The following is a 26,012-nucleotide window of genomic DNA, read 5'->3' as shown; positions in this document are numbered from 1 at the left end:
TGAATACTTGCTGGGTTTTTAAATTATATTTTTATATATGATATACTTTTATATATGATATACATATACACATATATGTATATCTATATATCTGTATGTATATCTGTATGTAGATGTCTCCACACCACTGAGCCAGTGGAGTTTTTTAGAGAGTAACCTCTCATATTTGTTGTAATAGTTCATGTTAGGTGAGTCCCATGTTACTTGGAGCAAATCCTCTTTGTAGCATCTTTTGCCATAATACCTTTGCTTTGATTAGCATGCTACTTCACCAGCCGAAGGCTGAATGTAGACATAAAAGAGAGCTGCCTTGTGTGGAGGGCATTGGATTAGAATTCCAGTAATCCTAGGATTTGTATCTGAGCAACTACTCTAGTCTTTTTTTTTTTTTTTTTTTTTTAAACTCTCCTGGCCCTTGCTGCTCTGGGCTTGTAGGTTCTCCAGATTTGTAGGAAAATATCACTCATTTACTTGCTCCTGCAAGGGGCTCCTCCTTTGCCGTGTTCAGTTACAGAGTAGGAGGTACCTCTCTTGGCCTAATCCTACTTGTGACATATTTAACAGAAATCTCTGAAAGAATGTCTGCGTATTGATGGCATTCTTCTCTGTTTAATAGAAACTGCTTAAAACAATAACAAACTACCTTACCCTAATTGAAGAATTAGGGAAGAATTAAAATTCATGGACCTAAGTAGTTCTTTTGAAAAGAAACTCCTGTGCCATTCTTCCCTAATGGTCACAGAGATGAATGGATTTACCTGTGTGAAATGCTTTCATGAAATCTGGGTATATTACATCTCCCACTTTTCCTTTATCTATTGTATGTTTCTGTTTTTGTAATAGATGATTCAACACGTGTTCCTCTTGGAGAAAACAAGGACTACATTAATGCTAGTTATATTAAAATAGTCAATTCTGAACAAGAGTATTATTATATCGCTACCCAAGGACCACTGCCAGGTACCACAGATGACTTTTGGCAAATGGTTTTGGAAAATAACTCTAATGTTATTGTCATGATAACCAGAGAGGTAGAAAGTGGAGTCAGCAAATGCCACCATTATTGGCCCGTTTCTATGAAGAAGCCTTTGGAATTGAAAAGCTGTCGTATCTTCCTGGAAAACTACCAGATACTTCAATATTTCGTCATTCGAATATTTCAAGTTGTCAGGAAGTCTGTAAGTTTAAAAAAATCAGTATATTTAATTATATAAGCACATGTGTTAGGAGAAGTTAGGAGTAGGATGAGATGTAGCTGGGGATACTTTTTTAAGGTAACTTGTTTTTACTTCTCCCTGGTACTAGAAACTAAAACACCACTTCTACTTCTGCCTAACCAAACTCTGACTGGAGATGAAAACTTTTAAAGGGGAGTTGGGACGGTTGAGAGTGAGTATTGGAAGTTGTCTTTTCCTGGGCTGTACTTTGGCTCCTTCTGCTGAGTGACAGATATTTATCGAGTCCTTGAGATATGCTGATAATTACTGTGCCGGGCACTATCGCCCCTTACTGAGTAGTGGAGAGTTCAGTATGCTCACTGATGCTTCCAGTTACTGTGCTCAGTGGTAATATTGAGATCTGAACGGGGTGCTTTGGGGCTCAGAAGGGAAGTTCTTAGCTCTACTTGGATTTTAGGGGAAAGTTTGCTAGAGGAGATGACATCTGGATTGAGAATTACCTAATGAGAATGATATAAAGAGGAAGCAGATGATCAAGGTATAAGACAGTATGGGGTATGTATAGAGAGGTATAAGTAGTTAAGTGTTTCTGGAAAGTGTAATGAGAGATGAGAGAAGGCTATATGGAAAGTACATAGGGAAAGCCAGAACAGGAAATGTCCTGGGTTTCAGCTAAGGAGCATGAAATTTATTATGAAGATAATTGGGAAACATTGAAGAATTTTAGTAAGAAGTGTCTGTGATCAACTAGGGCAGTTAGCAGTTAGATAGCAAGCAAAGGTTTTGGTGTCTTTCAGATAAAATTGGCAGGCTTGTGTTATGATTTATGACTTGTGACTTATAAGGGTGTTGAAAAAAATTTTTTAAGTATGTTGTGTATTTTTTGCGGGGGCAACACCCATAGCATATGGAAGTTCCCAAGCTAGGGGTCAAATGCGAGCTGTAGCTGCCTGCACTGCAGCTCACATCAACGCCCCACTGAGCAGGGCCAGGGATCAAACCCACAACCTCATGGATACCAGTAGGGTTCATTACCACTGAGCCACAACGGGAACTCCAGTATGTTAAAAAATTATGCTATCCAATATGATAGCCACACCTGGCCCTTTAAGTTTAGATATAAATTATTTATAGTTACATAAAATAACAAATTCAGTTCCTCACTTGCATTGGCTATACTTCTAGTGTTTAGTCACATGTTACTAGCTGCTATCATATGAGCAGCACAGATATAGAACATTTGTATCATTGTAGAAAGTTCTGTCGGTGAGTATTGGTCTAGAATAATTCATTTCTTGCTCTAACAGACTCAGAAAATAGAAAAGGAATGATTTATAGGAGAAATTGATGAGTTACATTGCTCTAAGTGGATTTGATTTGAGGTAGGTGCTGCATATGTTCTATAGGAGTGAAGAGGATGGGAGTTAAAATAGAAACTTGAAAAGACTGATGAGATTTGGAGTCATCACCAAAGAAGTTGATTAGAGCAGAGATGATGATCAGGAGAAGGGCTGCTGTAGAGGTGCTGAGATTGGAACCCATAAATTTGCAATAGCAATAAAATATGCAACTATGTTTTTTTTTTTTTTTTCTAACTATGGGATTCCTGAACGTAGATTATGGAACAGAATCAGGGTGGGATGTTGTTCAGTACTTACAGTAAGATTGAAAGGATGAGAGATTCAAAGGAGTTGACAGTTTGGAAAGACAATGATTTAGACAATCAAACATGAAGCCTAAATTTAGGGAGATGAATGGTACCAGGGGCTAGGAGAAAATGGAAGACATCAAAGACATGAGAGCTCCAATTCGTCCTATTGTTGGAGTTGAAGTGAAGTACCATTGAGGTGGTAGCATATAAGCTTTTGATTGGAAAATGATGTTGGAATTTAAGAGCTGGAGGATTTTTGATACTGGGTGTTATAGGTGGTGATACGTCCAAGAGTGATCATCATTGTGAGGACTAGAAGAAAGGAGTGGTATCCTCTGTAAGAGAGAAAAGAAAAAAGTGAGGTTAGTGTGTCTCTTGGGCTGTTGAGATCCTGAATTTGCTCTGTCAGAATCTGTGGTAAGGAAAAGGGCAGAGTCTCCAGTGAGTGAGGCAGATCAACCAGGAGAGTTAGCCACTGGGTGATAGCAGTGAGAAGATGAAGTTGGGATATGGAACTCAAAGGAAGAGGGGTTTTTGTATAAGGAGAAGGAATAATGAATTGGAAATAGCACTGAACAGCAGGGAGTATGCATCCTAAATCTCTGTGCTCTGTGGTACCTGGAGCAGAAGGGACTAGATGGCTTGGATTACAGAGGGCTGCAGGCTTCCCTGCCCATGGGAGGCACAGCAAGGAAATGGAAGAAGCATTTAGGGAAGTGATGAAGTCTTCCAAGAGTTTACTTTGGCACAGGGACCTGAAGATGTTAAAGAGATAGAGGAATAGGGAGGGAGGGGGAAAAAAGAATTAAGGGACATGAGGAGGATCAGAGCACAGAGTGGGGGGGCAGGGAGGCCAGTAAACATAATAATGGCTGACACTGTTGGAGAGCTTACTGGCTGTGTTCTAGGCCCTGTGCTTGCTCTGAATACCTGGGGATTTGCCTGACCCCTCACTCCCCTAATGCTTGTTGATTTCCTCCTGTTAACCAAGTATTGTACCAGACACTAGAGGTAGAAAGCAGACACAGTTTCAACTTTAGAGCACTTATGGTCTAGTGGGAAAGGAAGACACCAGTTCCAAATGACATGTAATATATGCTGTGGCAGGAGAAGGACAGCATGCTTAAAGAACACAGGCCAGGTGGGAGACGCAGAGGAATGATCTTTCTGCATGGATTCGAATGCTCAGGTCTACCTATGGAGCTTTGGCAAGGAGGTCTAGGATGGCCTACAAACCTCAGAACCATGGGATTCATGTTGGAGAATATACTTTATGGCACCAGGTCAGGAAAGCAGTAAGGCCCATCTTTGTGCAGATTCTCTGTGGTCAACAGTTGTAGCAAAGATTTAATCCCTGAAATATGTGATGAGGTGAGAGCTATCCTCAACTTGGTACCTTCACAAGATTTTCAAGTATTGTTTTCCTCATCCAATTTCATGTACCAATGATTCAAACTTGAGTTTTCTATTTGGAATTTAGAAAAAAGAGGTGCGTTGGGGAGAAGCAAAAGAGTGAGAAACCCATCCTGAGTTTCTTCTTGAGGATGCTCAATGAAGTAAAATGAGGGCTCCACATTCAGGGAAGGTCAACCCTCTCGAAAGGATGGGTAAACTCAAAGTGTTTTATCTCTCAACCCCAAGAAGTGTTCCATGACTCCACTTTCAAGGGGCTGATTAGCCCAAGAGTGGGGACCAGGGCCTAGTGACATGGTCAATCACTCTATCCTCACAGCCAGAAGACGTTGGTTCCCCAACTCTCCACCTCACCCTCACTGAATTCAGTTAAGCAACTTGATCTTTTTAAATTTAGTATCATAGCATTTCAGCCAAGATAGATTACTTTTCTATCTTATTCCTAAATGTCAGCTCATCATTCACCCTAAGTATCTGGTTTCTTGGTTTGTCTGCAGCCTTATGGTGTAGAAGGAAGATGGTAGGGTTGATTTGGGAGGCCTCCATCATTGTCCCAACTCTACACATGTGAACCTTCTGATCTAGTATACATCTGTCAGTCACAACAATTCTTACTTTTTCATCTATAAAATGATAACATAGTGCCTGCCTCCCCCAGGTTGAAGTGAGGATTAAATGAGATAATGCTTGTGAAGTCCATAGCATAGTATCTGGTACATAAGTAAGTAATTCATGTTACCTATTAGAATTCTTATTTTTATTATCAAAGTGCCGTTTTTATTATAGGCAATATATATAGCCATTATTATTTTGTGTTAGAAGTTAATATAAGATCTCTAATACAAGAAGTTGATAAATCTCTCTTCTCCTCCTTCCTCTCTCTCTCCCTCCTACCCTTTCTCTCTCCCTTCCTCCCTCTCTCCCCTCACCCCCCCACTCCCAACAGACAGGAATTAGTCACTTTGTAAAACACTTGCAGTTCACCAAGTGGCCAGATCATGGCACTCCTGCCTCAGCAGAAGATTTTATAAAGTACGTTCGTTATGTGAGGAAGAGCCACCTTACAGGACCCCTCATTGTTCACTGCAGTGCTGGTGTGGGCCGGACAGGGGTGTTCTTATGTGTGGATGTTGTGTTCTGTGCCATTGAAAAGAGCTTTTCAGTAAGTGTGTGAATTAAGCTGATAAACCTATGCTGTTAGTAAACCCTGCACTTTTAACAGCCTTCTTAATATCCGAAGACTCATATTTGGCCTTCAAGGGCAATTTAGTAATAGAGAGCATGTGAGCTTTGGACACCTGCTTCTCACTTAATCACTGCAGGTTGTGAGGATTAAAGTACACATGCGAATGAATGGCTTAGGACAGTGTCTGAAGTGTAACATGTATACAGTAAATGTGAGTTCATTTTCCTTTTCCTCCCTGTACCCCACATATACAGGTTTTAGAATCTTGTTAGACAATGTTGTTTGTATGTTTTTAATGAACAGAAATACATACACGTGAGCACACTGGACTTGTAGAAATGTAGACTTGAGAGCTCATGAGATGTCCCTGGGTTTGATAGTCACTTTTGCCCCACACTTTTAGCTTTTGTTGACTTTGTGCAAATTGCTCATCTTCTCTGAAAGCCAGTTTTCTCATATGTAAAATAAGGATAATAATATTGTTGGGATTGAACAATCATTAACAATTCTTTACTTTCCTCCTAAACTTGGAATTAGGTAAGGGGTAAGCATAAGAATTAGACATATTGTTACTTTCATTATTGATTGAACTAATTAGGGAATGTGACTTTAGATTGTGCCCCCGAAGGCCTACTTCCTGAATTGTTTTCCTGTGCTGCAGAAGTGAGGAGTGGAAGACATCTGTTTATTTAGCAGGCACTGGGGGAAAAGCAGCTCTTCCCATGTCCACAAGGAATAGGAAAATCCACACCCACTCATAAGAAAAATGAGGCCTTTAGCCTGGGAGGCAAATACTACAGAATTATCATGTTAGCAGAACAAATGTTAAATCTCCGCTCTCTCAGGCTTTATGTAGTTGTACCCTAGCGGTGACAGGCTCTCCCCCATGACAGCAAGGTGGCTGCCTGGGTTCTACAATTCTCCATCCTAAGGTCACATTACATGAAGGGTAGAAAAATGGCCTCTCCCTGGAGGAAATTTCTTTTTCTTGGAAGCCTGAGCCAATACCTCTTAGCATTTTGTTGTTTCCAGTTTGAGTTATAGTCCTTCCCCTAAACTAATCACTGTGGGAGCTGCTGGTCCATTTAGGGCAGTCAGACTACTCCAGACCATAAAGCTGAGAATGAGAGAGGAATGGTTTTCCAAAGAAACCTGAGAGTTTTATTACAAAGAGTGAATATAAACGAGGTGGTCAAAAAAAAAAAAAAAAGATGTACTCAAAAATGCTGAAAATTTGAGTAGTGTGAATCCGATGTTACCCCATTCCCTAGTTAATGTTGTTTTATTCTTTTAACAGAAAATGCATTAGCACAATTTTAATTTTTATATTGTTAATTGTAATTAATTTGTTTATATTTTTCCTTATTTTATATTCCTTATATAAACTGTAAAAACTGTAAATATTATATTTTATGATTCTAAGCACTGTTTTTTCCTTCATTATACTTTCTTTAAATCAAAATGTGTTTTATAATAAGTCCTCTGTCAGCTTAATTGACAATTTTTCTCAAGGGTACATAAAATAGTGATATATTTTACATTTAAGAGTGCTAAGATATGATAAAAAAAATAGTGGTTCAAAATTAGGAAATACAGCCATCGTTTCCTTATTGGCTTTCCTTAGAGCCTTGAGCTTTAAATGTTCTTACTGATGCCCCTCTCTAACTTTCTTCAGAACTTTTGTTCACCAGAGATACTCACAGTATGTGGTCTTAGACTAGCACCCATCTGTGAATATTTGTTATTTGCAGAAAGATAAGTTTTATAAAATTGAGAGCAAGCATTTAGGAACTTTCAAAGCAGTTTGATGCTTTGCTGTGACATCCAAGAGCATGACAGTGGGTTTGTCTTGTTGAAAAGCGTGTAGACCAGTTCGTGTGTTGTGGAACTCACATAGGGAGCCTTAACATGCTGCAAGCTGCATACCAGCCTTGTGTGGCTGGACTTGTAGCTGCTGATGTTTTAAGATTAGGTTATCAATGATAACTTTAATAGATATGAAAATCTGAGAGTATGCAACCATTTATTAATTTCTTTTGTTACTTTATAGTTGTTTTTATTTTTAATCAAGCTCATGTAAAAATTCTTCGAACATTGGGAACAAACTGGCTCTTCTCTTGCAGAAAATCTGAGATTGCTCTGTAGTTGAAACATTTGAACTTTCCCCTCTAACCATCTTTAGCTTGCAATAGCAACTGTTAATTATCTGTTACCATATTATCGAATAACGAGTAAATAATCCAAAATTTAACACAATGATCTTTATAAAATAAAAGAATTCTTACCACACCACTAAGCACACCATTCAGTTCATCTGACAGGTTTTTTTATGGTAGCAAGACTTTCTTGACGAAACAATGTGTTGATTTAGTAAATTTACTTCTGGAGTAAATTCTTTAATCTGTGTAACTACCCCAAGACTCTTTTTTTTTTTTTTTGTCATTGCAGCTCTACCACCAGAACATAATCCTATATAAATCTTAAGCTCCAAACTAATTTGCTAACAATGTAATACTTTGCATTTTTATATAATTTAAAACAAGTTGTGTTTGTCAGAAATCAAACTGAGAAAGAGAAGAATTCTTCCTTATCATATCATGTTCAAGTCACAAATACACTGAATTACCATGTTAGCAATATCTATGCATTCATTAAGTTGTTATGGTGAAGATTTCACTACTTTTATTTTTTTCATAAGTTTCCACTGTATCACCAGCCTGAGTTCATCAAGCTGTGGTGTCATTAGAAAATGGTACTTTATCTTTTTTTGCCACATATTCACCCCAGATTTTCAAGAAAACTTTCAGTACATTCTTTGACCGTTGTCTGGCAATAGTATATAGGTTTTTGGGCATAGCAGTTCAAAATGCTCTCTTGTAAGTCTGCAGAGCATTAATGTTACATGTGAAATATTGAATATGATCTTTTAAAATTTAATGCTGTTTGAAAAAAACCATAAGAGAATACTATGAACAACTATACGGCAACAAGTTTGACAATCTGGAAGAAATGGACAATTTTCTAGAATCTTACAGCCTGCCAAAACTGAATCAAGAAGAAACAGACCAACTGAACAGACCGATCACTAGAAATGAAATTGAAGAGGTCATAAAATCACTCCCTACAAATAAAAGTCCAGGACCAGATGGCTTCACAGGTGAATTCTATCAAACATATAAAGAGGAATTGGTGCCCATCCTCCTTAAACTCTTTCAAAAGGTTGAAGAAGAAGGAATACTCCCAAAGACATTCTATGATGCCACCATCACCCTCATTCCAAAACCAGACAGAGATACCACCAAAAAAGAAAACTATCGCCCAATATCATTGATGAATATAGATGTAAAAATTCTCAACAAAATCTTAGCCAACTGAATCCAACAACATATAAAAAAAATTGTACACCATGACCAGGTTGGGTTCATCCCAGGTTCACAAGGATGGTTCAACATAACGCAAATCAATCAGCATCATACACCACATTAACAAAAAAAAAAAGTCAAAAATCATATGATCATCTCAATAGATGCAGAAAAAGCATTTGACAAAGTCCAACATCCATTCAGGATCAAGACCCTTGCCAAAGTGGGTATAGAGGGAACATTCCTGAATATAATCAAAGCCATTTATGATAAACCCACAGCAAATATAATCCTCAATGGGGAAAAACTGAAAGCCTTCTCACTCCAATCTGGAACAAGACAGGGATGCCCACTCTCACCACTGCTCTTCAACATCGTTTTGGAAGTCCTAGCCACAGCAATTAGACAAACAAAAGAAATCAAAGGCATCCATATAGGAAGAGAAGAGATAAAACTGTCACTGTATGCAGATGACATGATACTATACATAGAAAACCCTAAGGACTCAACCCCAAAACTACTTGAACTGATTAATAAATTCAGCAAAGTAGCAGGATATAAGATTAACATTCAGAAGTCAATTGTATTTCTGTATACCAGCAATGAAATATTAGAAAAGGAATACAAAAATATGATACCTTTTAAAATTGCACCTCACAAAATCAAATACCTCGGAATACACCTGACCAAGGAGGTAAAGGACTTATATGCCGAGAACTATAAAACTTTAATCAAAGAAATCAAAGAAGATGTAAAGAAATGGAAAGATATTCCATGTTCCTGGATTGGGAAAATCAATATTGTAAAAATGGCCATACTACCAAAAGCAATCTACAGATTCAGTGCAATCCCTATCAAATTACCCATGACATTTTTCACAGAACTAGAACAAACAATCCAAACATTTATATGGAACCACAAAAGACCCAGAATCGCCAAAGCAATCCTGAGAAACAAAAACCAAGCAGGAGGCATAACTCTCCCAGACTTCAAGAAATACTACAAAGTCACAGTCATCAAAACAGTGTGGTACTGGTATCAAACAGACAGACAGACCAATGGAACAGAATAGAGAACCCGGAAATAAACCCTGACACCTATGGTCAATTACTCTTTGACAAGGGAGGCAAGAACATAAAATGGGAAAAAGAAAGTCTATTCAGCAAGCATTGCTGGGAAACCTGGACAGCTGCATGCAAAGCAATGAACTAGAACACACCCTCACACCATGCACAAAAATAAACTCCAAATGGCTGAAAGACTTAAATATACGGCAGGACACCATCAGACTCCTAGAAGAAAACATAGGCAAAACACTCTCTGACATCAACCTCATGAATATTTTCTCAGGTCAGTCTCCCAAAGCAATAGAAATCAGAGCAAAAATAAACCCATGGGACCTCATTAAACTGAAAAGTTTTTGCACAGCAAAGGAAACCCAAAAGAAAACAAAAAGACAACTTACAGAATGGGAGAAAATAGTTTCAAATGATGCAACCAACAAGGGCTTAATCTCTAGAATATAGAAACAACTTATACAACCCAACAGCAAAAAAACCAATCAATCAATGGAAAAATGGGCAAAAGACCTGAATAGACATTTCTCCAAAGAAGATATACAGATGGCCAGCAAACACATGAAAAAATGCTCAACATCACTGATTATAAGAGAAATGCAAATCAAAACTACCATGAGATACCACCTCACACCAGTCAGAATGGCCATCATTCATAAATCCACAAATAACAAGTGCTGGAGGGACCGTGGAGAAAAGGGAATCCTCCTACACTGTTGGTGGGAATGTAAACTGGTACAGCCACTATGGAGAACAGTTTGGAGATACCTTAGAAATCTATACATAGAACTTCCATATGACCCTGCAATCCCACTCTTGGGCATCTATCCGGACAAAACTCTACTTAAAAGAGACACGTGCACCCGTATGTTCATTGCAGCACTATTCACAATAGCCAGGACATGGAAACAACCCAAATATCCATGGACAGATGATTGGATTCGGAAGAGGTGGTATATATACACAATGGAATACTACTCAGCCATAAAAAAGAATGCCATAATTCCATTTGCAGCAACATGGATGGAACTAGAGACTGTCATCCTGAGTGAAATGAGCCAGAAAGACAAAGACAAATACCATATGATATCACTTATAACTGGAATCTAATATCCAACACAAATGAACATCTCCTCAGAAAAGAAAATCATGGACTTGGAGAAGAGACTTGTGGCTGCCTGATGGGAGGGGGAGGGAGTGGGAGGGATCGGGAGCTTGGGCTTATCAGACACAACTTAGAATAGATTTACAAGGAGATCCTGCTGAATAGCATTGAGAACTTTGTCTAGATACTCATGTTGCAACAGAAGAAAGGGTGGGGGAAAAATGTAATTGTAATGTATACATGTAAGGATAACCTGACCCCCTTGCTATACAGTGGGAAAATAAAAAAATTAAAAAAAATTAATGCTGTTTGAAATAATTCTTTTGTCTTGGAACTTATTTCTTTTATACATAAGTGACAAGTAAATTTTAAAGGTTTCCTTGCTCTGTCAGCCAGTACATCTTTGCAGTTAATGCAGATGTAGTTTTAGTAATTCACAATTAGTAATGACTATAAAACTCAATATTTGAGGAATCATATTTCCAGGTAAAATTTACATGAACTATTTTGGCCTTCATTTCTTTGCAGTCACTTCCATTATTATCATTTGTTTAACTACTATAGCTGTGTTCAGAAAGCTGTATTTCTTGACAGGGCAGTCCAGTGAAGCATGTTTTGCCATCATTAAATGACTAATACTAATTCATTTCCATAATTTATCTAATCTTAAATTATAAATTAAAAAATACTTTCAAGAAGCAATGGTTTTCCAGTTCAATGAAATTTCATGTTATCATTATTTCCTTTTTTAAAAAATTTTTTTTGTCTGTTTTTTTTGTCTTTTTAGGGCCACACCCACAGCATATGGAGGTTCCCAGTCTAGGGGTCCATTCGGAGCTTTCGCAGCTGGCCTAAGCCAGAGTATTTCCATTTCCTTTTTTGATTCATGGTTTTGGTGTCAAATCTAAGAACTCTTCAACCTAGCCTAGGTCCCAGAGAATTTTTCCTGTGTTGTTTTCTAAAGTTTTGTAGCTTTATGTTTTACATTTAAGTTTGTAATCCATTTTGAGTTAATTTTTTTTTTATAAGGGGTGAGGTTTAAGTCAATGTTCACTTTTTTTTTTTTTTTTGGTTCACAGAAGTGCAGTTTTCAGTATTATTTATTGAAAAGACAGTTCTTCTTCCACTGAACTGTTTTTGCACTTTTGTCAAAAACTATTGGGGGTGTTTGTATGGGGCCTATACAAATAGTTCCATATTCTTTCTTTTTGTTCTATATGTATTTCCTTTTGTCAGTACCACACTTTGGATTTCTGTAACTATGTTGTAGGCCTTAACATCAGGTGGAGTGAGTCTTTCTTTCAAAATTGTTTTAACTACTATAGGTCTGTGCTTTTCCATATAAATTTTATTTATTTATTTATTTTGCTTTTTAGGGCTACACCCTAAAAAGTGCAAAGTTCCCAGGAAGTGCCAGGCTAGGGGTCAAATTGGAGCTACAGTTGCTGTCCTACACCAGATCTGAGCTGCATCTGTGACTTACGCCACAGCTCATGGCAATGCCGATGGATCCTTAACCCACTGAACAAGGCGAGGGATTGAACCTGCATCCTCATGGATCCTAATTGGGTTCATTAACCACTGAGCCATGAAGGGAACTCCTCCATATAAATTTTTAAATTAGCTTGTCTATGTTTATAGAAAAACTTGAATCAGTATTTTTACTGTGTTGGACCTTCCACTGTGAACGTGGTATGTCTCTCCATCTATTTAGGTGTTCTTTGATGACTCATCACCATTTTGTTATTTTCAGCATACAGATTCTGTATGTGTGGATTTTTTTTTTTTTTAGATTTATCCCATTTCATTTCCTTGGTAGAAATTGTGAATGGTATTGTGTTTTTACTATCATGTTCACTGTATGTAAATGTATATAGAAATACAGTGGAGTTTTGTGTGTTGATCTTGTATCATCTGATCTTGATGAACTCACTTATTAGTTATAGGAAGTTTTTAGTTCTGTTTTGATTTTCGATTCCTTGGGATTTTTCTGCATAGACAATCATTCTGTTTCCAAGTGGGGACAGACTTATCTTTTCCTTTCCAATATGTTTGCCTCTCATTTATTTTTCTGGTCTTATTGCACTACCTGGAACTTCAAGTATTGTGTTGAATTCCAGTGGTGAGAACAGATATTCTTCCCATCAGTGATATTAGGGGGAGAGCAAATTAAAATCATTTGGTCTATGAAAGACCCTATGAAGACCTTATGAAGTGGATGAAAAGACACGCTACTTGGCGAATCTGTTGGCAAACCACATATCCATCAAATGTCTTACATCTAGAATATATAAAGAACCCTCAAAACTCAATAATAAAAAAACAAAGCAAAATAAAAAAGCAATTCAGGGAGCTCTCACTGTGACACAGTGGATTAGATCCCTCTTATCTCTGGGGGGGAGGGGGGCACCAGTTCCCTGGCGCAGCACAGTGGGTTGAAGGATCCAGTGTTGCTGCAGCTGCGGCATAGGTCACATTTGTGGCTGGGATGCAGTCCCTGGCCCAGGAACTTCCACATGCAGTGGGTGTGGCAAAAAAAAAAAAAAAAGGCATTCAGTTAGAAAATGGGTAAAAGACTTGGCATTTCAACAAAGTGAATGTATTGATGACAATAAGCAAAGGAAAAGATGCTCGGCTTCATTGGTCTTCAGGGAAATGAAATTAAACCTATGATGAAATACCACTAGGCATCTACCAGAAAGGCTAATATGAAAATAATGACAACACCAAATGCTGGTGAAGATCTCAAAAAATTAGGTTATTTGTACGTTGCTTGTGGGAATGTAAAATGGTATATATCCAGTCTGGAAAATAGTTTCAAAATTTGTTTTTAAAAAAATAAAAGTAGACTAAACTTGCCATACAACTCTAGCAGTAGCACTCTTGGTTATTAACTCCAGAGAAATGAAAACTTATGTTCACACAAAAACATGTACATGAGTGTTCATAGTAGATCTATTTATAATAGCCCCAAATTGGGAAACAGCCTTGATGCCCTTCAACAAGTTGGTGGTTAAAAAATTGGTCCATGTCCATACTGTGGAATACTGCTTAGCAATAAAAAGTAATGAACTATTGATACACTCAGCAATTTGGATGAATCTTGAGGCAATTAGGCTAAATGGAAAAAAAAGAAAAAAGTTAATCTCAAAAAGTTAGATATTGCATGATCCCATTACATAATCCTCTTGAAATAACAACACTATATAGATGTGGAGAACAAATTATTGGTTGCCAAGGGTTGGGGGTTGGGGTGAGTGGGTACTTTTAAAGGATAATAAGTAGATGTCTTGTGGTGGAACAATTATGTATCTTTTTTTGGGGGGGGGGGTTAGGGCTGCACCGGTGGCATGTGGAAGTTTCCAGGCTAGAGGTAGAGTCAGAACTACAGCTGCCAGCCTGCGCCACAGCCACATGGGATCCGAGCCGCATCTGTGACCTACAACACAGCTCACGGCAATGCTGGATCCTTAACCCACTGAGTGAGGCCAGGGATCAAACCCGCATCTTCGTGGGTCCTAGCCGGGTTCGTTAACAGCTGAGCCACGAAGGGAATTCCCCAATTATGTATCTTGATTGAGGTTGTAATTATAGGACTCTTCGTATGAGATAACATAGTATAGAACTGCATACGCATACATGCACACACATGCTTACAGATGATTGCATGTAAAATGCAAAATGTGAATAAGCTCTGTGGATTGTATTAATGTCACTTTCCTGGCTTTGATATTATACCCTAGTTACATAAGATGGTGTAATTAGGGGAAACTGGGGGAAAGATATACAGAATCTCTGTACATTTTTTATCATTTACCATTAAAGGCTTAATTAAAATTTTAAATTATTATAGAAATGACAAGTTATAAAAATAAAAGAATGCTTACATTTTCTCTGATTTTTATGTACTTTTGGATTATAGTTGACAAACCTTAAATTTCATGTAGTCTTACTGCACATGACCAGTCCGCAGTTTGCACCACACGTGACTTTTCAGGCAAGTTCAGCAATGCTTGAGCTGGTCTATATCCTGTTTGATGGACAAAGCTCCTCTGCTGTACCCATGTCAGATTGCCTTAGGAGTTTCTAAGCACTTATTACCAGTTTCTGGACTCATCTCAATTTGGTCTAGCCCTTTGCAGACCTGTACCAGCTTAGTGACCACACAGGGTAGTGCTGGTCCCCACGCACAGGTGCAGAATCTGGTTTTGGGCCAACTGTTGCTCAGGGTCTCCGTTTGAGTTGAGAGGGCTCTTTATGTGAGAAACAGCTGTGTTACTGTTGTAGCCAGAAAAAGTCTTCTCTGCCTCAGACTTTTGCAGAATCACAGTGCTGCTTTAAGTTCTCCCTTTGGAGAACAGAAAAATATACACAGGGGCAAATTTGTTGTTACTTTCTTTTGGAGAACATTTCTTATTATAAATGATTGTTTCCTGTTTTTTACTGGAAAACAAATTAAACAAGTCTCCCTTATCCATTAGACTAGGTTGCGTATAGTACATTTTTTTATGACTGAAAATGAGAACTTTCCAGTTAAATCTTGACATATCTTTTACTGTAAAGAAGTATGGAGTGCTCGTTTGGCATCTATGGCTTTGTGTTTTCTCCTATATGGATAATGCAAAATTGCTGTATTCTTGTTACAGTTCAACATCATGAACATAGTGGGCCAAATGAGACAACAACGTTGTGGAATGATCCAAACAAAGGTATGTCTCACTGCATAAATTTTAATAACAATAAAGAATACAAAGATGAGCATTGTATAACACACTACAGTTTATTTATTTATTTATTTATTTTTTGGTCTTTGTTGTTGTTGTTGTTGTTATTGTTGTTGTTGCTATTTCTTGGGCCGCTCCTGCGGCATATGGAGGTTCCCAGGCTAGGGGTTGAATCAGAGCTGTAGCCACCGGCCTACGCCAGAGCCACAGCAACGCGGGATCCGAGCCGCGTCTGCAACCTACACCACAGCTCACGGCAACGCCGGATCGTGAACCCACTGAGCAAGGGCAGGGACCGAACCCGCAACCTCATGGTTCCTAGTCGGATTCGTTAACCACTGCGCCACGACGGGAACTCCCACATTACAGTTTATAAAGCTCTTTTACCTACATGCTTTCATTGAGTTGTCACTGCTTGGGGCGGACACTAGTTTTGCTCTTATGCTACTGACAAAGTTCATCAAGTTCCGGGCAGTGAAGTTTGTTTCATCATGTCATTCAGATAGCAAGTGGAATAGCCAAGATTGAAACTGAAGTCTCCTAAGGCCCAAACACATGCTTTGTCCATAATACCATGTTATTGAAGTAACATATCTAAAGTTATTTTCCATAAATATCTGAATAGCAATTTCAGGATATTTACTTGCAACTAAAATGACAAAGTCATTGGCATGTAATAAAAAAGATATCATTTATATCACATTAGGGCATCAAGAGAATATGGGTAATGAAAAAAAAAAACAAAACAGGTACCTTCAATCTTTTTTAGGATTTCTTTTTTAGGCAATGCTGAGTGATAATGAACTAGGGTTACCTGGGAGACCTGAGGCTACATCTTTAAAAACGGTTTAAATTTGATTTGTCCAGTGACAATGTCAAGAGATGGCGATTTAAGAGTCAGTTCCTCCTGTTCAGTTAAGCTTTAGTTAACTAGTTCTAGACCAAGAATTACATTATTATCATTTATCTTCCCGACATTTAAAAAAATATATTTACGTAAAGAAGTTCTTGGTTAAATGTTTGAGGTTGAAAATTATAACTGTGTTCTCTTAAAGTGGATATTGGTAGTCAATTAACATTCCATCGTTTTTCACATATATATGATACATTTAGGAGCAGTATATCTTTTGTTATAAAATTGTACTTGAAGTTCTTCAGAAGCTTCTGACTTTAAAGAAAGAAAGATTTCTGTTGCCTCACACTTGAAATTACCAAGTAGCTTGGAGCCTCCTCATAAAGAACCTGTTGGAGCTGTGCTGAAGGGCTTTGCTCATGCAAATGTACTTTCATGGTGCATCATTTGACTTTCTTTCTGACAACTCCCTGAAGGCAGCATCATTTGGTTGGGGTGAACGGTGTTTACCCACTGATCTTACTTAGGTATTATCAGGTACCTTCCTACATTTTCCAATGAAATGAAAGTTACCTAAAACAACTGCAGCCTGTTTGGTTGAAGGGAATTTCAGAGCGCAATAAAGGGCTTAAACTATATTATTTATGATTTTATTTGAAAAGACAGCTAGCAGGAGCTGAGGATTTTCAGGATCACAAGATCACAGGATCACATCATGACCTCTTACAGGCATATTCAAGATAGATACTAACCTATATTTTTTAGCTAGAGGCTGTACTTTTAGGTGGTATTTGAATAATTTAGGTTACTGAAGAATCCAATTAGGACGAATTAACTTTCTACTCAAGTTGGATTCCATTGTCCTATACTTTCACACTCCTGTGGAGCCCCAGGAGCCTCAGAAGCTGCCTTTCTAGAGCAGCTGGACAAGGACCTGTTGGTCTGGGAAGCATTTTCATGGGTGGGTAGAGTTCCTCCTCTCCATCATATGAGCACACTGGTGAAAGGTCCAAAACTAAAACTAGATGTTTATATAGAAAGCCCAAGAGGAAATTTTTGCCCGTCTTGAGTTCTTTCCTATCCCACCCTAACACTTAACATATTACTCAGTCTGCTTTGTTAAAAGCAAATACTACACTTTGTCTCTTGCTCTCTGCCCTTTACCTAACCAATAATCTTTGATGTAAGCATTATTACTTACTTCTGAGTATCTCTTATGCCAGATATATTTTTCAAACTAAAATCTATGATAATTATTTTTTTCTTCAGAATTCCATTAAATCATTCCTTTCCATTACTGCCCCACCTCTGCTGTAACATTTAGAAGTTGGCTTTGGGAACCACATTTTGGAAAACCAAATTCATAGTTGTGGAAATGAAAACTTCCATATTCTGTTTTTGAAAGTATGTGGCCATTATTATATTCACCTTGAGGACTTTGCCTCATATGCTTACATGATATTTTGGTCAAGGAATTTTAATGACTAGTTGTACTTGATTATAAACTATGAAGTGAGTGATACATGTCTTTGTATGATGTAGTTCAGTGGAGATCAGAATACCTATGCATTATATTGAGAAAGTTTCTGATATTAATCTGTCAATCTTGAATTTTTAAGAGGCTTATTTTGCCCCCTTGGCTGAATGAATACTTGAATTGGTTGCACTAAAATAGATAATTCTCATTTTTAAGATAATAATACTCCAGAAATGTACTTTATATTAAATGGAATTGATGATTTACCCATTTACATTGTTTGTATAAATAATAGTCTATGCTAAATGTTCATTTAATTCTGATAACTGGATTTTAATATTTATATCACTAATTTTAGTTTACATTATTATAAAAAATAGATATAATAGTAATATTTCTGAGAGGGATTCTATGCTCTGATTTAAATTAAAAGATTTACCGTGTATTGCCTGAAGTATTTTTATTATTTGGGTCTCGAAATGTTATTGTAAAGAAAATTCCACAATTCTTTGTGATAAACATGTCTTTTCTTTATGCCTCATATTTTTATAGCTGGACTAATTTTTTAATTTTTCACAGAAATTAAGTAAATATGGAATACTGATTGTACTTGTTTTTATTTCATTTTTGGAAAGCGAATTCCAAATTTAAAATTTCTGACTAATTGAAATATTAAGTTTCACACTGAAAATACATCAGTTTTTGCCTACGATATGAATGTGAAACTTCCACTGACACCTTTAGGAGTATATGAATGCTTATCAAGGGAAAATTTTTGAATATTTAAATATAAACATCTATGCATATGTTAACTTTCAACTTTAAATATGTATTTTTAAAGTTGTATGTGCTTGATGAACTTATATGTTGGACCCAAACTTTTAGAAATAAGCACTGTAGGTTTTATTCTCATGTAAGTCTTAGTAATTTGTTTTGCTTTAGACCTTTCATTCCCAATCTGTCTAGGATACTATTGAATTTTCAGTTAAGTTTACAATTGTTACTCAGAGGTCATTTCAATGATTTATTTTTATTGAAAAATCTCAAAGGAAAATACCTTAAATAACTCTAAAGCAAGTATCATTTCCTAGTTAATTTTTCTTAATCTTTGGGAAGAATTAATTTTCCTCCATATTGTCTTGAGCTTCAAGTAATTGAACCAGAAGACTGGAACATTCACTAAGTAAAAACAGGTCAAGGGTATTCAGTGCAGATAATGGATTGCTCAGTGGAATACTCAGTCTGTCCACAACCACAATGTAAAAACAGTAACTAAAGACCTCATAATGAAACAAATTGAATTAAGAGAAACCTTAAAAGAGATCTAATGCAGCTGTCATTCTAAAACTTGAACATTTTTTAGACAATAATAGCAAGATATTTGGAATTGAAAAAAATAAGAGTTCCCGTCATGGCTCAGTGGAAACAAATCAGACTAGGATCCTTGAGTACATAGGTTCGATCCCTGATCTCACTCATTGGGTTAAGGATCCAGTGTTGCCGTGAGCTGTGGTGTAGGTCACAGACAGGGCTTGGATCCCACATTCCTTTGGCTGAGGCAGGCAGCTGCAGCTTCCATTTGACCCCTAGCCTGGGAACCTCCATATGTTGTGGGCGTGGCTTTTAAAAAAACCCAAAACAGACAAAAAAAATAGGGCCTTCTGATTAGCAGTACTTCCTCCTAGCTCTATAGATGAGTACTGCTCTAGAGTTATCTAGCCAAAGCAATAAGACTACAAAAAGGAATAAATGGTATAAATGTTAGAAAGTTGGAATATAATGATCTTTTGTTTGTGTATTTTGCCCACATAGAAATAATAGACTCAAGTAAAATATACTACTAGAATATTCATTATGAAGTCTGAGTAAAAGATACTTAAGTGCCAAAAATTAATCTTTCTGTGTATCAGGGGTCAGCAAACTGTGGTCTGCAGGGCAGATATGACCTATTGCCTGTTTTTGTAAATAGACTTTTATGGCCATTTATTTACATATTGTCTGTTGCTGCTTTTGTGCTACAATGGCAATGGCAAGGTTAGAAGTGCCAGAGATCACATGGCCCATAAAGTCTAAAATATTTATCATCTGGCCTTTTAAAGAAAAATTTGCCTGACTTCTGTTATCTGTCTTTAATAGGAAAATATCTCTGAGTGACAGGGATATATAATATATATTTTATAAAGTGTATAAAATACTAAGATTAAACTTACCAAGAACTTGACCAGTTGATGCTCATATTCTAAATGAATAGTAAATGTATGAAAAGAACCAAGATATTTTTAAAAGGAAAAATTAATTGTGGGGAAGGGAGAGGGTTTGCCTTAGCAATAATCAAAGTATTATAGTCAGTAATTAAAACAATGTGTTACTACTGCAGAGATATATAAATGGATTAGTGGAATAAAATAGTCAAGAAATAGACTCTATAGACCCATATATATTTGTGAATATTTAATATATATTGTATGCTAAAGATAGCATTTCAAATCCAGGGCTTCAGAATATATGAAGCAAAAACTGGTAGAACCGATAAGACTGGAAGGACAGAAAAATCTGCAATTATAATTGATTTCACCATTCCTTTCTCAGTAATTGGTAGACTAAGTGGACAGAAAATCAGTAAGGATATAAAAGATTTGAATAATACTATCAACCAGCTTGACCTAATTGACATTTATAGTACACTATAGCAGAATACACATTTTTTTTCAAGTTCATGTGGAACATTCATCAGATACTATATTTGGGGTTCAAAGTAAGTTTCAATATAATTGAAAGGAAAGAAACTATGTAAGTATGTTTATGGAATTAGCTAGAAATCAATAATGTAAAAATATTTTTTAAATTCTAAAGTATTTGGAAATTTAACAATGATTCTAAAAATCTTATGGGTAAAAAAATAAATTAGAAAAGTATTTTGAAATAAATGAGAATGAAACATACATCTAACTTGTGAGATGCAGTGACAAAGTTTAGGGGGAAAGGCAAACACTTGGTTTGGGCTATGCTGAATTTGTTATGCTTATGTCTCCAAGTGTCTGTACAGGTCTGATGTTAAAAGGATTCCTGAGGAGTTCCCATGTGGCTCAGTGGAAACAAACCCGACTAATATCCATGAGGATGCCGGTTTGATTCCTGGCCTCACTCAGTGGGTTAAGGATCTGGTGTTGCCGTGAACTGTGGTGTAGCTGCTATGGCTGTGGTGTAGTTGCCATGGTTATGGCTGTGGCCGGCAGCTGCAACTCCAATTTGACCCCTAGCCTGGGAAACTCTTCCATATGCCCCAGGTACGGCCCTAAAAAAAAAAAAAAATTTCCTGAGCTGTAGATCTTGGGGGAGTTTGTCTTGAAGGTGGTGTTTGAAGGCATGGGAATGGATGAACTCTTCCAAAGTGAGATGGAGGCCAAGGGCAGATCCCTGGGGAATGTCAAAATTCATTCCTGTCTTGACTACCCTTCATGGCCCAGCCTCAGAGCCATGGCTCATCCATGAAGCCTCCTCACACTCATCTCTCCCTCCTGATTCCTTCATCAGTGCTTCTCCCACTCTGTGCTGAAAGACCTTTTATTTACAAACAGATGGACCCCAAATTAGCCAGCAGGTATTCACTGGAAAGTGGTGGGCTAATTTGAGGACAGCAACTGGAACTGGATGAGTATGACCATTGCCTACCTCAGAAGTGAGTGCATGCAAGCAACATGTGATAATGATGCCTGACAGGGATGGAGCAGCCTAGCTCCTAGTTACTCTAAAATCTGACCAGCCAAGACTCTTTTACAGAACAGAGTCCCACACTGAGGAGAAAACTGAGCAGGACAGGGATAATAGGGATGAAGAAAAGAGAAGGTCCATTAAAAGTGAGTGAGGGGAACAGCTGGAAAACCTACGTAATGTTTTGAAATATGAGTCACAAGGGAGAAATTATAGTAGGCAAATGACTGTATGACCTAACAAGGTAGAAATAATCATTTAAAAATGAGGGAGAATGGATATAGTATGGGCAAAGGAATTTTGATTTTGGTAGTAACTGATGGAGTAGTATTGGATTATTATTTTGAAACTATTGTAATACTGACAAATGAGTAATTATAGAATATTTGAATTGTCATCCTTTGTGTCCTTGTGAATGAGGACTCAATGTGAAAGAAAAGATACAGGTGTAATATAGAACAAGTAAAAACTTGATAGTTCTCAATTGAAAACAACAATATGTACTCAGGAAGTATTTAGATGTCAAATGGAGAGATAGTTAATAGATAAGTAATAGACATATTGGTAAATACATGATAGATGATAAGTAGGTAGTAGGTAGATAGATAGATGCTTTGTATCAACTTAAATGGCCTAGAAGCAGCGACCAACTTAGTAAAAATAAGCATCCCAAGTGCCCAGATATTGATTTATAAATCTTGCAAGAATGAAAGTGACATAAATATATTTTCAGGCAACAAAACTGGATTCATTTCCAGCAGAGCACCCTAAAGGAAATTCTAAAAATGAAAATGGGAGTTCCCGTTGTCATGGCTCAGTGATAATGAATCTGACTAGTATCCATGAGGATGCGGGTTTGGTCCCTGGCCTTTCTCAGTGAGTTAAGGATCTGGTGTTGCTGTGGACTGTGGTATAAGTCACTGCAGATGCGGCTCGTATTGCTGTGGCTATGGTGCAGGCCAGCAGCTGTAGCTCAAATTTGACCCCTAGCCTGGGAACTTCCATATGCTGTGGGTATAGCGCTGCCCCCCCGCCCCCTAAAAAGGCCTAAAAAAACTCCCCAAAATACTAGAAGATAATCCCAGATAAGTTAAAAATGGAGTTAGGTGCAGAGAAAAGGTTAAATATTTTGTTGGTTTTAAAATACACATACTGAATTAAAATACATTATAACATGTGTTGGTCAGGAGAGATATAAATAGATTTAAAATATTCTAAAGTTCTTGTACTATTCAAGAGGAGTACATTTAACAATTAATATTAGATTTTGATAACTTTAAATGTCTTGTAGATTTTATTATAACTACTAAAAGAATAGGAAAGTATGTAATTTCCAAATTAAGAGGAGGTAACACATATGCCAAGATAGGAAAGAAAAAGAAATATAGAAGATAGTGCAAATAAAAGGCATATGAAAAGAGAGTAGACTGAAGAAAGATAGCAGTAATTACAATAAGTGATTAGTGGATCAGATGCTTAAGGTAAATGATGAATATCAAGAAATAAATCTAAAAATAAAACATAAAGCTTAAAATGGTATAAAGAAGGATGCAAACACTGGCCAAAAGAAAGCTGATGTAGTATGTTACTTTTAGACAAAATAGAATTCTGGGGAAAAGCATTAGTAGAGAGTTTACCTGGAAATATATGACCATTCTCAATTTTCATACACCTAATAATAAGACTTTATATAAAACATATATACAAAATAAATTAAGCGTATATATATAAATAAAAAATTATAGATAGGCAAATATAACAATTAGAGGTTTAAACCTCTCTAGCAAATAATAGAACAAGCAGACAGAAATCAGGAAGACTATAGGAAGAAGCAGCTATCTACAAGCCAAGGAAAGAGACCTCAGAAGAAACCAATACTGCCAACACCTTGATATCAGACTTTTACCCTTCAGAATTTTAAAATAATTTTCTGTTGTATAAATAAAAAAAGAAAAAATCAGTATAGAAGAACATGCTATACCCAACTAATCAGAGAACATACGTAAAACACTGCACCCAACTACTGTAGAATATGCTTTTTTTTTTTAAAGCTTTCATGACACAAAATAACCCCCACCAAAAATGACTGTACTCAGGACCAAAAGCAAGTTTCAACTTATTCCAAAATCTTGAAATCATAAACAGTGTGTTTTCTAAACCAAATGTAGCTATGCTAGAAATTAGTAACAGAATGATAACTGGAAAAGCCATATATATCTGAAACTTAAATGTATTTTTAAATAAATATTGGGACAAAGGAAAAGTAGTCAAAATAAGTTTGAACTGATGATGATAGTAGTACAATTAAAAACATATGAAAAAAAAAGTTCTGTGAGAGTTAAAGGAATATTTAGAGGGGAATGTATAGACTTAAACACATGTTGGGAAAAAAAAGGACAAAATTAGTAATAAATTATAATTAATTGGTTAATTATACCCAGAGAGCACCTTTGGAATTTCTAACAGTATATTTTCTGCTCAGGATCACCACTGAGAGGTCAGCCATCCAGAACCAGTCCTCTCACAAACCCAACGTAGAAAAGGTGCTTTACAGGACAAACAGAAATGCGTTCGTTAGCAGTATTTCCTTCTTTAGGAAAATGCATCTGAAGAGCACAGTACTGCAGTGTTAAAGTGCTTTTTTATAGGGAATTCTGCCGGAATGTAAAATAAAATAAAGCAGAACATTAAAGCTACTTGTAGTAAAGGGCCAAATCAGAGACGCAGCATTGCAGTCTGAGGGTTATTGACCCTACAAATTAAAATGGTGTGTGGGTCCCTCAGTGACTGTTCCAGCTGGATTGCCATTGAGCACAGGGGCATGTTGGCACCTGGGATGCCTGAGCTGCCATACTTATGGGAGCAGTTCTAATGCCCTCTCAGGGGAGATAATGTCTGTGGCCACTGGCCCTGACTGCTGCCTCCAGAGCTAAGTGATGGCATTTGTGCACAGTGGCCGCCCCCTAGCATCTCAGGTCAGGTTCTGTGTGGGAGAACCATCAGGGGATAGAGACTGCCAGGTTCCAGTCAGAGCCAAGGACTGTGAGTAAGGGATTTGTAAGGGGAGCCCGGCGTTGAGCAGGGTTGCTCACATTTTCTCTGGCTGTAGACCTTCAGGGAGCTTAGGTTGAAGGTGGGTAGATGGAACAATAAGTTGTAATAAAACAAGTCAAATACAGCAGTGTGATAAGAATGAAGAACCTAGGAATACACTTCTGTTGGGGTTCGTCAGTGGTTTTAGTGAGAAGAGGCCCCTGCTCATCATGGTAATGAGGAGGCCAGGAGCCGGCTCTGCCCCTGTGGCCAGGGAGGTCCATGAGGGGCAGGAACCTGAGAGGGCAAGGAGATGCTCCAGAATGAATGACTGGGTAATGCTGGAAGACAGGCTGGGAAAACCTCAATAGATCTGAGGGCTGAGGAGACTGCTTTTGCTATGGTCTGTCCTGACTGAGAATTCCACTCCTGGAGAATCACAAACATACACATCGAGCACTCTCTCCCTTTTACTCTCATTCTCACGCTCCCTGGTCACCCACACCCAGATGCACTGACAGTCAGGCGGGCGTGACTCCTGGCATGTCTATACTTACTCTACCACACACATTTCTTCTGAGTGGGGCAGGCGGGGACAGTGTCATATTCCACTCTTAGCCCCCTCCTTGAAATAGGTGTAGACTTGTGAAGATAATATACTATTTTCATTCTTGCTCCTAGACTCTTAGATTGTACTACTACAGCAAACAACATTCTGTAATTGTTTTTTTGTTTGTTTGCTTCTTTTTTAGGGCTGCACTCGAGGCATATGGAAGTTCCCTGGCTGAGGGCTGAATTGGAGCCGCAGCTGCTGGCCTTCACCACAACCACAGCAACTACACCACAGCTCACGGCAACGCCGGATCCTTAACCCACTGATCAAGGCCAGGGATGGAACCCGAGTCCTCATGGGTACCAGCAGGATTTGTTACCGCTGAGCCATAACGGGAACTCCAACATTCTGTCTGTAATCATTAATTGATGACTTTCCCATGAACTTGCTGTAGGCTTGCCTGTGCTTTACTCTGCTTTGAGCCACTATTACCTAGCATGATGCCTAAATAGAATAGGTCCTCTGTAAAAGACGAATGGAGAATGAATGAACAGAGAAACTGATTACTCATCTATCATATCATATAAGGTCAGTATTTTGGAGTATTGTTCATACAGTAGGCATTGGTTTGTGGCATGAACATGCTATCCTGAAATGCTTAGGTATATTCTGCAGAAACCTGTCCAATAA

The 26,012-nt window shown here is 37.6% G+C and overlaps 1 protein-coding gene across 1 annotated transcript in view; it reads left to right on the top strand.

The window, feature by feature from the left end:
- The window catches only part of PTPN20 (protein tyrosine phosphatase non-receptor type 20), a 77,915-nt gene extending 60,998 nt beyond the window's left edge, over positions 1-16,917 (top strand). Inside the window, exons 7-10 of the mRNA XM_047762670.1 lie at positions 844-1,178; positions 5,189-5,404; positions 15,618-15,680; positions 16,809-16,917. Coding sequence (XP_047618626.1) covers positions 844-1,178; positions 5,189-5,404; positions 15,618-15,680; positions 16,809-16,901 — 707 coding nt within the window. The 3' untranslated portion in view covers positions 16,902-16,917. The remainder of the gene's footprint in view (positions 1-843; positions 1,179-5,188; positions 5,405-15,617; positions 15,681-16,808) is intronic.
- The last annotated feature ends 9,095 nt before the right edge of the window (positions 16,918-26,012 follow it).

This window comes from Phacochoerus africanus, chromosome 15 (genome assembly GCF_016906955.1).
Source record: "Phacochoerus africanus isolate WHEZ1 chromosome 15, ROS_Pafr_v1, whole genome shotgun sequence".
In the NCBI taxonomy this organism is placed as follows: domain Eukaryota; kingdom Metazoa; phylum Chordata; class Mammalia; order Artiodactyla; family Suidae; genus Phacochoerus; species Phacochoerus africanus.
This window is presented reverse-complemented; position numbering and strand designations above follow the sequence as displayed.